The sequence below is a fragment of the Chenopodium album genome, chromosome 19, assembly GCF_948465745.1.
Source record: "Chenopodium album chromosome 19, dcCheAlbu1.1, whole genome shotgun sequence".
Classification (NCBI taxonomy): domain Eukaryota; kingdom Viridiplantae; phylum Streptophyta; class Magnoliopsida; order Caryophyllales; family Amaranthaceae; genus Chenopodium; species Chenopodium album.
Window position 1 is genome coordinate 533,997 of NC_137852.1, and position 15,685 is coordinate 549,681.

Consider the following 15,685-nt stretch of genomic DNA (forward strand, 5'->3'; position numbering starts at 1 on the left):
AATTTATCAACCATTGCTAGAAGTTTTGGCTCCAAAACAGCGGAAATAGGATCGAGAATCCACAGGTACAATAAACAACTAAGAGAAAGGCCAGATTGCACCAGGCCATGCCGGCAGCTCACAGAACATGACTTAGATTCAGGACCTTCTGGTTCAACTGATCAATAAACTGACCAATGCTTGGGTAGACCTATCCAAGCAATATAGATCAGATCTACAATCTAGTTCTTCCTGGATTGATTTGTTTCAGGACTTTGACTTATCAATTCCTTGGATGTTATCAAGTATGTCAAATTCTCGTTAGAACACTGTCCCAACTCAGACGTCAGATTGGCAATAACATTAACTAGTATATCACGAAAATTTACAACCATATTAACACAAGGTGTCATCACCCTTATAATTACATCAAGATTTTGACATTGCAATTCATACGACAGACAAGATTTTGATAACTGGAAAAATACATTGTTGCCCATTGAATTTACGGCTTTGTCTAGTTCAAATAACGCCTGCAGTTTTTCGAATTGCAAAAGCAGGGAATTTTCTTACCTTCATCCTCACGATTGAAATGATAATCGTAAGTGAGTTCCTCCCCAGGATAAATATCTCTTTGAGCCAAAAACACAACCTGTAAGTGCAAATATAAAGCATCTCAGAATATCTGCATTTTTTTTAACTTAGCTAGACGATTAACAGGGTCATCCTCCAGATGGAAAGGGATGTTACTGACTGAATTGCCATTTCAATAACATGTGAAGAGAGAAATCTCTGATTATCTTATAATGTAACAAATAAAAAGAATGGTTTCTCAAATCCATTATGCTGACTTGTTATCATTCATCCTCATCGCTGCAGATTCAGCATGTATATATTTCGGCAAACACATAACTATTTAAATCAAGTAAGCAATCTCATGAACATTTGATGAAGCAAAGCAACATAGCATAAAGAAGAAATCTGTTCCATTACCTTCTTTTCACCCCTGACAGTCAACACTTTGGCAACACAGTTTGGCTGGTCACAGAAAATGACATGAACAAAAGCAGTCAGCACAAAAGTGCATATGGAATGATAAGGAGTTTAAAAAGATCAGTAGATCACTGAGCAGAAACATCACCACCCCAAAAAAAGAAAGCATGTACAAAAGAAACTTTCTATTTTTTCTTTCCACGGGGAGGAACATTTAGGCAAGCAATAGTATCCAAAACAGCATATTACCTGGCATGAATGGTTGACAAACCGAGCTATTCCACCTTTGCAGGTAGCATCAATAATCTGTTCCTTGTCTATTCTGAAAAAGTAACATGCACTCTTATACTGAAGCTTTCTTCCTGATAGATACTCAGTCTCTCGTTTATCAGCAACACGGTGCCCCACTATCTCACCAACATATTCAACAACCTAAGAGATGCAGATGTAAAAAGAGTCACATACCAGTAAAAGAAGCCAACAAGTCTAAACTCTGTAATAGAGTAAAACCGTAAAACATAGAGTTCAGCAGATATAGCTGCTCAATATCTGAAAAGTGAACTCGGCCATTTTCAGCAGATACAAAAGTCAATCAATTAATTCACATCAAGAATATATATATATATATATATATATATATATATATATATATATATATATATATATATATATATATATATATGTATATATATATATATGTATATATATATATATATATATATATATATATCTATACATATATATATATATATCTATACATATATATATATATATGTATATATATATGTATGTATACATATATATATATATATATATATATATATATATATATATATATATATATATATATATATATATATATATATATATTTAAGTGATACATTTTCCATTTCCGGCCGTGTTTTTTTAAGTGATACATTTTCTTTTTTGGCAAAACAATACATTAAAATATTATATCTCTCTCCTCTCATGGTCCCCACCCAAACCCACTACTACTTTTTTATTATATCTTTCCTCTCACATATATTACTTTTCAATAAACTATTAACCCCACTATCTTTCTTTAACAATTTTTTAATACTCCACTACCCCCACTTACCTCTTATTTTATTTAAGTCAATTAAATTGCCTAAAACTATGTGCCGGTCAATATGTATCACTTAAAAAAACACGGAGGGAGTATATATGTATATACAAGGATGAAGGACCCTACCATAGCCCCACGATGAAAAAACTGAGACGTGTACAGACCAAGAGCATGGATACCAGATTTATACACTACCAAATGTTTCCAGCCCTTTGCTTGTTTGTATCGAGCATATTCTTTCTGCAAAGATGTTATGCATGTATTAGTTGATTTTCATCACTTAAATGCAATGACAATCCAACCCGTTGAGGAAGGAATTAAAGACATATACAAAGACAATTGTGATAATCACTTAAGCATTTGTGTCAGTTGTAGAATTCCCCAAATTAATTGCTAGAAAAAGCAATAATCACTTGAGCATTTCTGTGTCAGTTGTTGAATTCCCCAAGTTTAATTGCTACTTTGCTAGAGGAAAAATGATATTGTGAAATATGTTTGATATCCATCCCGCATTTACAAAGAAAGAGATTATGTTTAACTCTTTACATACCCGATAATCATGGTCTATATCTGAAACTGAAGGTTTAGGCAGCTTATTCCTGCTCAGCTTGTGTCTATTGATGTAAAACCAAGCGTCTACTTGCACCTGAGTGACAAGGCACCCACCTTTACCCCTATGCTGATAAGAAGAATAATGCCCTCCATCTCCCTGGATTTTCCCTTTATATCCCTGGTTGAGAGGCAATTACATCATGAGCTTTCTAAAATATTCTGCACCATAAAGTGCCAAGAATTAACAACACTTGTACCTCTGTTCTGGCGCAAGTTGGCTCTTCTTCTTGACCAGTTTCAGAATTTTCCTTGTTAGTATCAATATCATTCTCTAAATGACAAGTTCTGGAATCTGCATGAAACAAGCATCTTCCGTAAAAACCAATCTGATCCCTGTCAACTCCTCCTACCTCACTTTGCAGTAGACCCTGCAAGCAACAAGGTAAGATACTTTGAGATTCCATCAATGATTATCATCAGAAACTTTCTTTCCAATATTAATTTTTTTTTTCTTTTTCTTTTTTTTTTTTTTTTTTTTTCCTTTTTTCTCTTCAGTGAGCAAGAAGGAACAAATTATCAATGATATGAAAGTAGCATCCAAACCACATCTGGCCTCCATCTCATGCCCTGAGAACTTCTATATCACCAATATAATAATGATAGGTTGATGATCATGCAGAGTTGGTTTTGGTTCTTTAAGCAGTTTATTTTCTGTAAAAACTGCATCACCTTCCTCAACTCAAGAAAACAATCCTTGAATCAAGTGGCAATCACTAATAGCCATAAAAGACAATTTCGCAGATGATCACCTTGACTAGTTCTTTATCCTTCCCATATTATTTTATTCTTAAAGCAGAAATTGAATGATGACAAGCTTTGTATTAAATAAAACTTCTTAAAGCCAAAACCAGCAAGAATTGAAACTGAAAGGTAGAAAATTATATTTAATGTAATAATAGTTTCATCAATGAACTCTAATCCCTTAGTAATTATAAAATTGAATTGTTAAAATTCTAGCTAACTTACTCATATTTCCATGTCATAACTCATAGGCGAGGAAAATGTGAATGCCCACAAGGTAGCCAAGCTTAATTCCATATTCAAGAGAGGGAAATGTGGATGCCCCATATAAGAGGATCCTATTGGGGTGATTGATGTTGTAAACGAAGACATTAACTTTGATTGAAGTCTGTTTGATTTTACAACTATTACCCATAAAGAAAAGGGTTCATCAATTGACTTATCTGGGAGCACCATATAAGCATAGGATTACCTTCTGATGAGCACACCATGGATGAAAGTAAGTACAGCATGTCTCAACATAACATCGTATGCACGACCCACCAACGCGCTTGCATATATAGCATACCTGGAACAAGGAAATTAACATATGAATATATGGGAAGAATGAAGAAGGGGAGGGGGAACAGTCACATTTTGCATAGATTGTTCCGTCATATGTTTGAGACTTAAAATTTTGATCATGAAAAAAGCAGAGATGAAGCAAAGTAATGTTCCATCTACAGTGCTTACCATGTATTCTTTAAGGTTGGAAACACCTGAAACATCAAAGGCACTCATGGTATCCACATTAGGACATCTTGTTCCTGGAGTCCATAATCCACACACCATATGGACCCACTGCTTGACAGTTGGATCAAACAATCCTGATATTATGCTGTTATGCACTACTGGTTTTATGGAAGGACAGGGATGACAAGTTGCACTTTCCAAATTTTTCAGGCACTCCATTTTTGCTGGAACTGTGAAATTATTACTAAAATTAATACTCAACACAGTGCATACAATACAGGTTTTTAGTAAACATTGTTATAATGGTACTAAAGGGAACTGACATACCATACAAGGCTTCAGTTGAACCCACACTCATAATATGAGGTTCTGTTCTAATATCCCATGCTTTCAACAGACTTTTCACCACATTGCGGCTGCCAAAGGCACGAGTCATGGCCCCATCACCATAGCCACATAGGACACAAGCCTAAAGTAGACAAATCATCAATATAAGTTGTTTAAAACCAATACAGATATAAATCAGAAAGAATAAGTACACACACACAAACTCCCCTTGGGGACACCCCCCCCCCCCCCCCAAATATGTATAAATAAAATAAAAAAATAAACAATAAAAAATAAAAAAAAAAAAACAATTTAAACTGAAAGAAGAAAAAATTTCATGCAGCACCTCCATTTCAGTAATGCTTAACCCTTCTTATACTAAACCAAGCAAAAGCCCATGCAAGTGATGCAAGGTATAGGACTCTTACTGCTTCTAAAAGGGTTGGAAATCGACACCTCTACATCAACCAATTTAAGAAGTACACATAAGTATTTGCAATGAAGACTTAAATTATTGAATACCACACCACTAACAGGAACTTTATACAAGATCAAATAATTCAAGTTTGATCATCCACCAAATTCACAAACAATTCATATACCTCCATTCTTTCTAATAAATATAAGCAATGTTTTTTTTTTTGGAAAGTTGCAATACTACTTTATTTGAAAAATGATTTTCACTATATCGATCCTCATTACATGGATCCTTTTTTGTCTCTCTATCTCTCTCTAAAATACTCTCTCTATCTCTCTACATATCTACCACATCTGATAGTTGAGTTAGGCTGTTAGGCATCCGCGGGGGGGGGGGGGGGGGGGGGGGGTCCTTGGTTAGCCCCCCGAGGGTAGTTGACATTCACAAATCCTGGAAGGGCACAAGCATCCAGAGCACAAGGTCCCCTAGGTTTCAGACCCGAAACAATTAGTATATAGGGACATAAGGGGTATAACATTCTTCTCATAGATTACATAAGTAGATGTACTGGCACAATGGTATATGGTTCACAATCAAAATAGTCTAATTTTCAATACAGACTGTTATAGTAGTCTCCCAATCGCCCTGTCATATATTATGCAGTCCGCAGTCTCTGCACAAGTCTTCTTCCTACCAAACATATAACTTTCCATTGTCTGGCTCAGTTTATTAGGCAGGTCCTTTCCATTTTTGAATAGTCAATGTGTTTATTAAAAGGGATATTAATTAAAGAATAAGTAATACAAGTGACAATAATAGCTGAACAATCTCGGTAAGCAGTGACAGCAGACGGATGAGAGAGGAAAAGGGATAGGACCAATATGCATCTGCAATTAGTCCTATCAGTGTTCTACATAGACTGAGTCCTACCATCGCTTCTCCCTGATTATTTGACATACTATCTCTTTATTCGCTAGCATGGTCTTAACGAAATACATTTATTTGCATCTGCTTAATGTACCCTAAACTAATCTATATATCACCTTCCACAATTATATTTATACAAATATCCCACATGTTATTGATACTGAAAGTCAAATCTAGCTTTGTCAAAAGCATTTTATTCTAAATAATTTGTATCCCTGAAAGATAGCATTCCTCTGGCCCGTAAAGTAATGAATCAGATAAATGTAAGTTGTATGTGAATTTTGGAGCTGATTGATCCAGCTAGTGTGATCACTAATCCATAATGTGTAGGGTCTTTTTTAGAATCATACCAAAAACTAAAGCAAAAAACCAGAAATCTGAAATTGAAAATAGAAGCTTACAACATCCTTAGAGCTAGTTTTGCATGGTCTGCAATACCAATCCCCTTTAGGCACTCTTGAAATCCCATAGCAAGCTTGATGGATCTGTAAATTTATGAGAGATAAATTTTACAGTATATTTAAGAGGCTAAAAAAGAACTAGCTGAGATTCCAATCACTGCTGCATACTTGGATTGAGCAATGTCCACACTCCAACAAACAGTTAGCATTGTCTTTGTTTGAGATTCCACACACACAGCATAATTTATTCACTTCTGAAATCAGAGAACTATTATGCAGTTTTCTACAGGATCTGAATCAAAAAGCAAAAACCAATCAGATAAGAAAAACCATAGCAGGACTGAATCTGCATTTATACTGGAAAACATTGCTTCAGCATATTATTCAGGAGAATCAAATACTCTATGATCTCCTGGTTCTCCTCACCTTCTTCCAGTATCTCTTCTTTTACCACCATCACATCTTTCAGCATCTTTCAGTGTGATCATTTGCAATCCACATACTGTTGGTTGTGCACTCATTACATTCCGGGAACGACTGATATCTGCAGCTATGAGTTTGTTACCTATAGCAAAACCCAATTATTGCTCTGCTAATGCATTATAACAAATAATACATTATCAAAACTAGAGTACATGTGAGAATATGCATCAAACACTTAAGAGAAGATCCCTATATCTAACCAGAATAGGTCAAGGAGGGAACAGGCAGAAAACAAAAGAGGGTATTGCTGCAGAGCATTTAACTCAGGATCCTAAAAGGCTAAGATATATGATAAACATTTAGCAAGTAATGTACCATACAAAAGCAATACACTAAGATATCTGTCAGCTAGCACCTCTCTCGCACCTTATGTCTACCAAGGCACAGCACAACTCTCATCCGTCGTATTTCATTAGACACTATGTATTCATCTCTAGGGAAAGGAGCAGGATCATAATTCACAAGTTCATTACAGAGATGTTATCAGAATCTAAGAGAGTTTTACATATAAAGGCACTCTCTTAGCTAATCAAGTAGACAGTGAGAAAGAACAAAGAAAATCTAATTGTCATACAAGCTCAAATTAATTTTGTTCTTATATCTGGCACCCACAAGAAATTATAAGGTCACTACAAGATTGCACATGTAAAAGCAGATGCCAGAGTGAGGAACATTGATCCAAGATGCAAGTAAGCCTTAAATTTTAATATGATACCTCTCATAGATAACTCATAGAGGCTGCGCATACGGAGTTCCTTGGTCTTTGATGCAGAAGCTGGGTGAGATGTTGAAGTATTTAGATTAATTTCACCTCCTTCCGATGCATCAGCATTATCAGGTTGCATAATTTTCAGGTGCATTTTCTGAGTCTCCTGATTAGAAGCATCTAACCAAACCTTATTGTTTCTGCTATCTTGGCCTTGATAGGAACTAGATGGTACGTCATGGCGTTCTCTACCAACATAGCAACAGATGTTCTTCTTCTTCTTCTTCTTTATTGAAGGCACCACCGGTTCTTTCTCAAACTTAGCAAGTCTTTTGGAAGCTTTTAGAACCTGGCTCAGAGGAACAATCTTTGGTGGCTTTAATTGGTCAATATCTAGTTCCTGATCACATATAATACCATACTTTCCACAAGCAACAGGCTTCATCTTTTGGCAGTCCTTCGCACTGTTCTTCCAAGTTCTATCAGAAATTGGTTTGTGCAAAGCATATCTTTTTACAGCTTCAGTAAACTTGGCAACTTCAGGAGGCTTGACTTGTTTTACCTTTTTGACAAGAGCATTTTCTGGCATTTCAACGGAGTCGTCATTGCTCTTCAATGGTTCCTGATCACTAGGCTCACCCTCCACAACGTTATATATCCCATTACAATCTCTTTTACGAGAAAGCATTTTGGCTGCAAACAAGGCAGACCTTCCCTGCTTGAGACAATTATAGCTTGAACTAACATTAAGCATTGTAGATGTATTTTGATTAGACTGATTTGAGAAGGTGAATGTTGTTCCTAGCATCTTCCATTTATTGGTACGCTTTCTTTTTTTACACTTAAATACATTCTCATTTTGAGTCTTATTCGGATTTTCATCAGAATTACCTCCAGACACTGAAAAACTTTGCAATTCATCTGAATTTGAATACCTAAATTCATAAATTTCTTTATGATGAGCTACATTTTCCAACGCTGACAAAGATTTTTCTTCAGTAGATCTAGTGTTACCATCAGAAACTTGTGAATTTCTAACACTTTCAACTGCTTCATCAGATGAACTTACGGAAACAGCAGATGATCCTTGATCTGCTATTTGGACATTGTCACATACTTTATGACCGCCATCAACAGTACCAGAATCAATCCTGTCGACCTCATTAGATGCTTGGGTAACAACTGGTGCAGAACAATCAGAAGAAATGTCTGATAATTCTTTCCCTTTCAACGCAGCTGCCTGGTTCGATTTGAAAATACCTTTAGTGGCAAGCTCTTTCAAGTAAGTTTCAGATTCTTTCCTAGAGTCCGACATATGCGCTGTTGCATCTGGAAATCTCATTTTTGAATTTACATTTGCATTGGGAGGAACATCTGTCCACTGAGAATTTCCACAATCTAGTTTGACATTATGTTCCTTTTCCATATGATTGCACTCTATTCGGAATGCTTTTTCAATAGAGACGCAGTCATCAGAAATTTTTGGATTACTATATGTAGGGGTTTCAACAATTGCAACGCTTTCTTGCTTCTTTAAACCATACATAGAGCCACTACCTTTGGATTCCTGCTTTCTCTTTGAACATGCTTTCTGAACATTGTAATAGCACCTGGATGATATATGAGAAGATGATTCTCGAGTACATCCTTGCACCATGTTACAGTCACATTCCATGTTTTCTTGTCTTCCAACACTGCCAAAGAAAATGCATCAATCAAGGAAGTATCAAAACTCAAGATTAAAATTTAATGAACTCTAGGACACATATGGCTAGGCCATTCAAGAAGGGTTCAGATTACTTAACATTGAAACCGAACAGGGGCAGCACTCATATTTCCAAGTGTCCCCACAAAAAATTATCTCACAGATGCTAAACTAAAGACTGGTTTGACACTTCCACTGTTGTTAGCTTGTAGCTGCTTTTGTCTTTCAGGATTCATTTTAAAACTTATTGCAGTAACTTCCAGAATTCACTTAAGGGTTTACAAGTATTGTTTAAATAGTTTCACTGAAGCTCTTTTAAAATTTAAACCTTTGCACAGTTAGAAGCTCTTTAACAAGAACCAGCCAATAACATCAGCAGAGGCTCTGCGCAGAAAAAATTCTAGTTAACTACTCAATATATTATAACTACTACAACTTGCATGAAATAAAAGCTAACCTCAGTTCAGACTGTTGTGTTGGCTGTTGATTACTAGTATTTTCATTATACTTGCCAGTTAACTTAGAAAATATTGTCATCTCTTCAGAATTAGCACCCAAATTTGTACCTGTAAAGACAAAACACTAGTTGAAGTGCCCTAAATACACAACAATCTATTTTATGTTCTTATTGGATAAAATAAAAGATATGTCTTGCATGTTGCATAGTCCCTTTTCTAATATTCTCACCTTTCTTATGACCGACATCAGGCAGGAGGGATGGTGAGGTAATATGTCCAACAGAAGATTGACGCCCATGTCTTTGTGCTTCATACGACCCTTGATCAAAAAATGAACCCTGTGCTCTCAAATCAGGAATGCCACAGTTCTCAATTTGTAGGATGTGGTTGGAATGGATCTTTGGTTGCTGATCAAGTGCAAGGGAAGCATCCAGTGGCCTTTCCTTAGATGATTTGTCTATATTCCCCAAAGCATGAATCTTCAAGCTCTCAATTCTTGAATGTGAGTTTACAGCTTCAACATCTTTACTAAAAGAAGAAGAACCATGACCTGTAGCCGCTGCGGACAGTGGAGTGAAATCAGTAGAAGTTGCCTGCAAGGTTGAACTTGCTCTAGAATTCAAAGATGGATTTCTCAATTTATTGGAGAATTGATCTCGGTCAAGATTGCTTGCCAGGTTACACGCATTCCTTACATAGTTTGAAGCTCCAGAGACATCTGACGACATATTCGCCATCCCATATATGCTAAACTTCACAGCAGGCAATACAGTACTATTAGGATTACAAGGTTTCCCATTTCTAGCAAAACCAGAGCTTGATCCACTCCCAACATTCAATCCTTCATTCCCACAAGTAGCATCCATGGCTTTGCTCATCTTATTTGGTAAAGCTGTTTTACTGATGTCTAAAGGCCTGATTGGTGGATCTCCATTACATGAAAAGTCTATCAGTACAGACCTGTCTACGTGAGGTTGGCCATGAACTGTCCAAGGACTGAGAGGATGGCTGTCTTTAATCCTTCTATTGATTTTCTTAGGATACAAATTCCCTCGAGCTGTAGAATTAGAAGAGGGAACTTTCACTGAATGTGTACAATAATTATGCAGCCCATCTTTTAAATGTTCCGCATGAGCAGCACCATTTGTAGAAATCAGTGCACTATTAAGAGGGCCTGCCAGGAATGAAGTTAGGTCATTATTCAGAGGACCTGACACGAATGTTTTATTTTCTCTGCAGGAATCAGGGGCAGAATGGTGAGAAATGTGCTGCTGATTTTTCTCAGAGACCTTTGCATTTGTCACTGCATGAAAAGGCATTAAACATGTAAAAAATAAAAACTAATAAAAATAGTAGAATAATTTGCATAGATAATAGACTTGGAGAGTTCTCTTAACGCACAGTTTTGATTCAGCATATCCTGGGCAGTAGTTATCTGGACTCCACTAGTGTGATGTCTCATAGCTGGTAGAGAAACAGTTCCAGAACCCCAACTCAGCTGAGATGGCTGCCCAAGCTTCAACTCAACACTGGAAGAAATAGGACCTCTCTGCCGAACAACTTCATCCTTTGAATTATTGTTGGCTTTGGAGCCAATGCTCTGCAAGTTCAGTAAAGCAGAACTAGACGAATTCTCACAAGAGGAGGTAAAGTGGAAGGACCTTGAGAGACAACCATCCCCTGGTCCATCTTTATCACTCAGCAATGTCGGCCCTAAATTTCTTGAAGTGCAAGCTATTTGGGCATTTTTAATTATTTGATTAGGAAAATCCTGGATTGCTCGAGGTCTACTAGGGGACACATTATTCCGAGGCTGCGTAGAAGACTCTGCAGATGGATTAAACAGACTAGACATGTCAAAAACCTTCCTCTTGTCAGCAACAGCCATGCTGCTATTTGTCAAGCCAGAAGTTGCTAACAATCCTTCCGGCCAGTCCCATCCTCTATGATCCCCTGGAGCCCTAATCTAAATCATTATAAAAATATCACCCCTCATCTCGATGATTAAAATACATGCCAATAAGAATTAAAGAGTTAATGCAAAACAAGCAAGCAATAATGCGCTACAGTCTATGTGATAGCATAGCCAACTATACTACAGTAAATAATGCTGTAGAAGTCAGGTCATGTCCAACTCCTAGCAAAGCATTAGAATACCAAGGTTCTAGGAATTTATTTGAAATGAAATATATAAACAGCCAAATCCAATGACCTGCAAGAGCTCAAGTGTGCAGACAGGTATATAGTCATAGGTAGCAGATATTATTATGTTAGATTGATTGGATACAAGTTAGAAGGTTAACATCAATTTACTGCAGCAAAAGTAAGAATGATGGGGCCAAGAGAACAGTAAACAAACCCATTAGAGTTCATAATGAGTTTAGCCGTGATGCATCATGAGAGTAAGTTTAGTTTCTTGCATAAATTGATGTATTTGCAAAGTAAACTTACAGTGGTGCAATTCCAACACCATGATATTCCTATTACCATTAAACCAAAATAACATATGGAAAATGGACAATGCCAGAAGGGTGACAGAATTGTGTCTAACTAGAATAATCATAAAATGCTGAATTTTCTAGTGACAGTAATTTCATAATTTGCTATACAGATAAGCATGAACGGCACACGTTGGCACAGACTCACTATATAACTGGGTGCAAAGAAAAGAAGACATATGGGGCATAATTATGTCGATGATAAGTGGCAAAAAAATAGTGTGAGCAAAGAAAAAACTAAACAAATATTCTACAGATTATAGAAGTCACCTATAAGAATACATTCCAAATGAATTTAATTTACATCATACCCCGAACTTCTGAAGGTACATTTTATGCCATTGAGCAATGCTATCACCGCTATCCATGCGAACAGCATACCCAGGATTAACATCAGATAAACCTGAATGCTGCATTAGAACGAAGCAGAATGTGCTTTCAGAAGTCTGCAAATAGATATAACGTAGACAAGACAGCAGAAAGCCACATGGAAGCTACACAGATAGCAACTTTTGATTACAATTACCTCGCAAAATTTAGACACTGACATTCGCATACCATGGCATGAGCATAAAACTCCAAAAAGACCTGTGTTGCTGAGAAGTAGATCTCCACCTTTTTAACCAATCATGCAGGCAAATCAGATTTTCAACCAAAACACTGGTTAATATGAGGATAGTGAAAGGAATAAATAAACTCACATGCACCCATGCAGAAGACACGAGGATACCCACTCACAGCTGAATTCTGTTTCTTATGGACAGAAGTTGAAGCTTGTAAAGATGCATCTGGAAAATTACTGCTGCTTAAAGGAGCACAAGCTACCCCCTTTTGCAAAATATTAATCCCATTTTCAGTCTGAGAGCCAGGATGAGTGATGGATGCCCTCAGAGTACTAAGGTCGTCACTTAGGCCATGACTACTACCATTATTTGCATTCATAATAGGCCTCAAGGGAAAAACAGGGTGTATATCTACTACAGCTCTTGCATTGTAGTTTGCGCTATTCTGCAACAATTGCCAATTTTTCATTGTACCAATATTTCCCTGAGCGGGAGTATCTAGAATGCACCCTCCACTGGAAGAATGCACATTCAACTGTCGCTGTAAATCATATTGCAAGAGAGAAGGTGGGGCTGATAACAAAGAGCAAAATGAACTTCCGGTTTCAAGCTGGGTTGGCTTGCATGAACCAAAATTCAATATATTGGAAGTGGGTGCCTGTTTCATTTGAGAAGACCGTGGTCCTTGTTCTCGCATATCATGGGGAAGAATACAGTGGCTCATGTTTGTATTCAACTGCAGACCAGGTAATTCAAATCATCATAGTTGTTGGATTTCAGCAGCTACAGTTGTGTTAAACATGCAAAGATTGCATGCAACATGAACCAGTAGAAAAATGGAAAGACAAAATAAGTGAGCACCATATTTCTAGATAAGATTCACATTATTAAAATACGCATAAGATTTACATGTCAGGTCCTATGCTCCAACATAAGATGGACACAACATTTGAAGCTTTGAACCCCAACATTTACCATGTGCCTCGCTTTGATCCAAAGAAAAGAACATAAATGTAACCATGATGCCACACTACATTGAGGGTGACAAAAGGTTTTGGTTTGAGTAGCATTACTTTTATCATTATTTGACATACATAGTCCTACATAGAATGAAATAGAGGTCATTGCTTATTGCAGTCTCGTAAAGAAATGTTTCTCAAATTATCAAACGAAGGAAGTAGAATTTCTCAAAATAGATTGTTTCCTATGTTGTCTACCAAAAATTATTACCTTTTAAGTCTTCTTTCCGGAATTGGTTTCTATACTCAATTATATCAACAAATTTTAGCTGCATGTGGATTTTGAATAGTTGTTTCCCCATCAACCTTAAACAATCCATACACTATACATTTCGATCAGTCCATTTTATGTTATGCTCTTCTATAGGTGTCCTAGATTTCGAAATCCCTGGGCTCAAAAAGGGTCGACAAAGACAAGAATGTCAACCATGTCATGGACAAAGCACAACTCAATACAACAGCACTCCCTCTACTGCTCTACACATGACATGTCTCATACATAGCGATGCATTTATACATGTTCATAAGTTCACTGTATATCTGTTGAAGTATATCCCACCAAGTAACACATGTAAGAGTCCCACATTGATTAAAGAAGAGAGAGTTAAACACTTTATAAGGCTAAGGTACTACTCCTCCTATTGCCATATGGTTTTGGGATGGAACCTCCTTGGACTTGTGAAGTGGACTCTCTCTCTTAGTTTGCGGGTGCGGCCCAAGCCCGCGTTTATCATGGTATCAGAATCAGGCCCACGGTTTGGGACCTCTAATGGCTTGAGTATATTGTCAGGCCCAAGTTTGGGACCTTTAATTGACATTAAGTATTCTGGGCCAAATTGTATTGGATCAAGTGATCCTTGAGTTAAAAGGGACCTTACATGTGAGGGGGAGTGTTGAAGTATATCCCACCAAGTAACACATGTAAGAGTCCCACATTGATTAAAGAAGAGAGAGTTAAACACTTTATAAGGCTAAGGGGCTACTCCTCTTATTGCCATATGGTTTTGGGATGGAACTTCCTTTGATCGTGTAAAGTGGACTCTCTCTCTTGGTTTGCGGGTGCGGCCATCAATATCAAATATAAATTTAATGACTGAGAATTTGGCCAACCAACATCGATAATGTACACTTAATTAGACACATTACAATGTACATAAAATGTATTAATTAGAATTGCAAATCACACATCTTAATTAAAATTTACAGTTACCTGATTCCTAGCTTCCTGGTGGAGCTGAATTTGCTCCGAGGAAGAAGCAACCCTCAAACTCGAACCCGAACTTGGTGATTGCATACCACATTTCATCTTCCAACCATTTTCCATAGCTCAAACCACCACCGCCTTCGCCGCCTTCACCGCCACCAACTTACACACACACACACACACCCCCCCCCCCCCCAAAAAAAAAAAAAAAATAAATAAAAAATTACTGATCAATTATTCAATTTCCACCATCAAATTCCAGAATACAAATTAAACTGACATAGAATTATCCTGAAAATGCAAAGAAGCACATAAAAATTAGAATATTTACAATCAAAACATACATTAACAGACTAAAGGTTATCAAATTAAACTAATAAATTGAACTTTCTGGCATTTTGTAACTCTCAAGACTAATTATTCCAATAAACAAATTAAAAAGCTGAGTATAAATTAAAGCTTTAGTGAATAATAAACAAGAGCAGGAGAAAAAGAATAATAAAGAAGAACAATACGAGTACCTTTTATTTTTGTGGATATTGCAATTGTTCTTGTCATCAATTATGCTTCTCAGCAAGAGTGAGAGTGAGGAAACACAGAGGAGAGAGAAAAAAGGAACATGGGAGTGAACAGAAGGAAGAGGAATTCGAGGTGTTTTTTTTTTTCCTTTTCTACTCCTATTATTCCAACACACTATTATTATTCTTTTTCTTTTCTTTTCTTTTTTTTAATTAGTGTTGTTAAATTAAATAGGGTCCTTTCCTTCTAATGAATAGTTGCAACACACATTTTTTATGATATTTATAAAAAGTGGGGTTTACTTGATGTAATA

The 15,685-nt window shown here is 36.6% G+C and overlaps 1 protein-coding gene across 2 annotated transcripts; it reads right to left on the reverse strand.

Annotated features, from left to right (window-relative positions):
- Positions 1 to 330: 330 nt before the first annotated feature.
- On the reverse strand, positions 331 to 15,029 carry LOC145594807 (uncharacterized). 2 transcript variants are annotated; one of them, XM_081651139.1, is made up of 20 exons: positions 14,860 to 15,029; positions 12,769 to 13,366; positions 12,594 to 12,682; positions 12,379 to 12,477; positions 10,971 to 11,535; positions 9,799 to 10,872; positions 9,569 to 9,677; positions 7,416 to 9,100; positions 6,644 to 6,782; positions 6,386 to 6,509; positions 6,218 to 6,301; positions 4,472 to 4,613; positions 4,145 to 4,374; positions 3,885 to 3,980; positions 2,869 to 3,039; positions 2,610 to 2,789; positions 2,186 to 2,299; positions 1,222 to 1,404; positions 973 to 1,017; positions 331 to 631 (listed from the first exon to the last, which is right to left on the reverse strand). In XM_081651139.1, exons 1-20 carry the CDS (start codon positions 14,971 to 14,973, stop codon positions 497 to 499), a joined length of 5,976 nt encoding a protein of 1,991 aa, XP_081507265.1. In that variant the 5' UTR covers positions 14,974 to 15,029; the 3' UTR covers positions 331 to 496. The 2 variants fall into 2 exon arrangements, with proteins under 2 accessions (XP_081507265.1, XP_081507266.1); XM_081651140.1 differs by having other exon boundaries at positions 12,769 to 13,413; positions 14,860 to 14,991.
- Positions 15,030 to 15,685: the final 656 nt, after the last annotated feature.

What these genes read in the sequence shown, in the direction of transcription:
- LOC145594807 (XM_081651139.1), bottom strand. Translation starts at nt 14,973, where the DNA reads ATGGAAAATGGTTGGAAGATGAAATGTGGTATGCAATCACCAAGTTCG. An exon ending in TGTACCTTCAGAAGTTCGGG is followed by an intron (nt 11,536 to 12,378) that starts GTATGATGTAAA and finishes ATAATGATTTAG; the next exon opens with ATTAGGGCTCCAGGGGATCA. An exon ending in AGAAGAGATACTGGAAGAAG is followed by an intron (nt 6,510 to 6,643) that starts GTGAGGAGAACC and finishes TTTTTGATTCAG; the next exon opens with ATCCTGTAGAAAACTGCATA.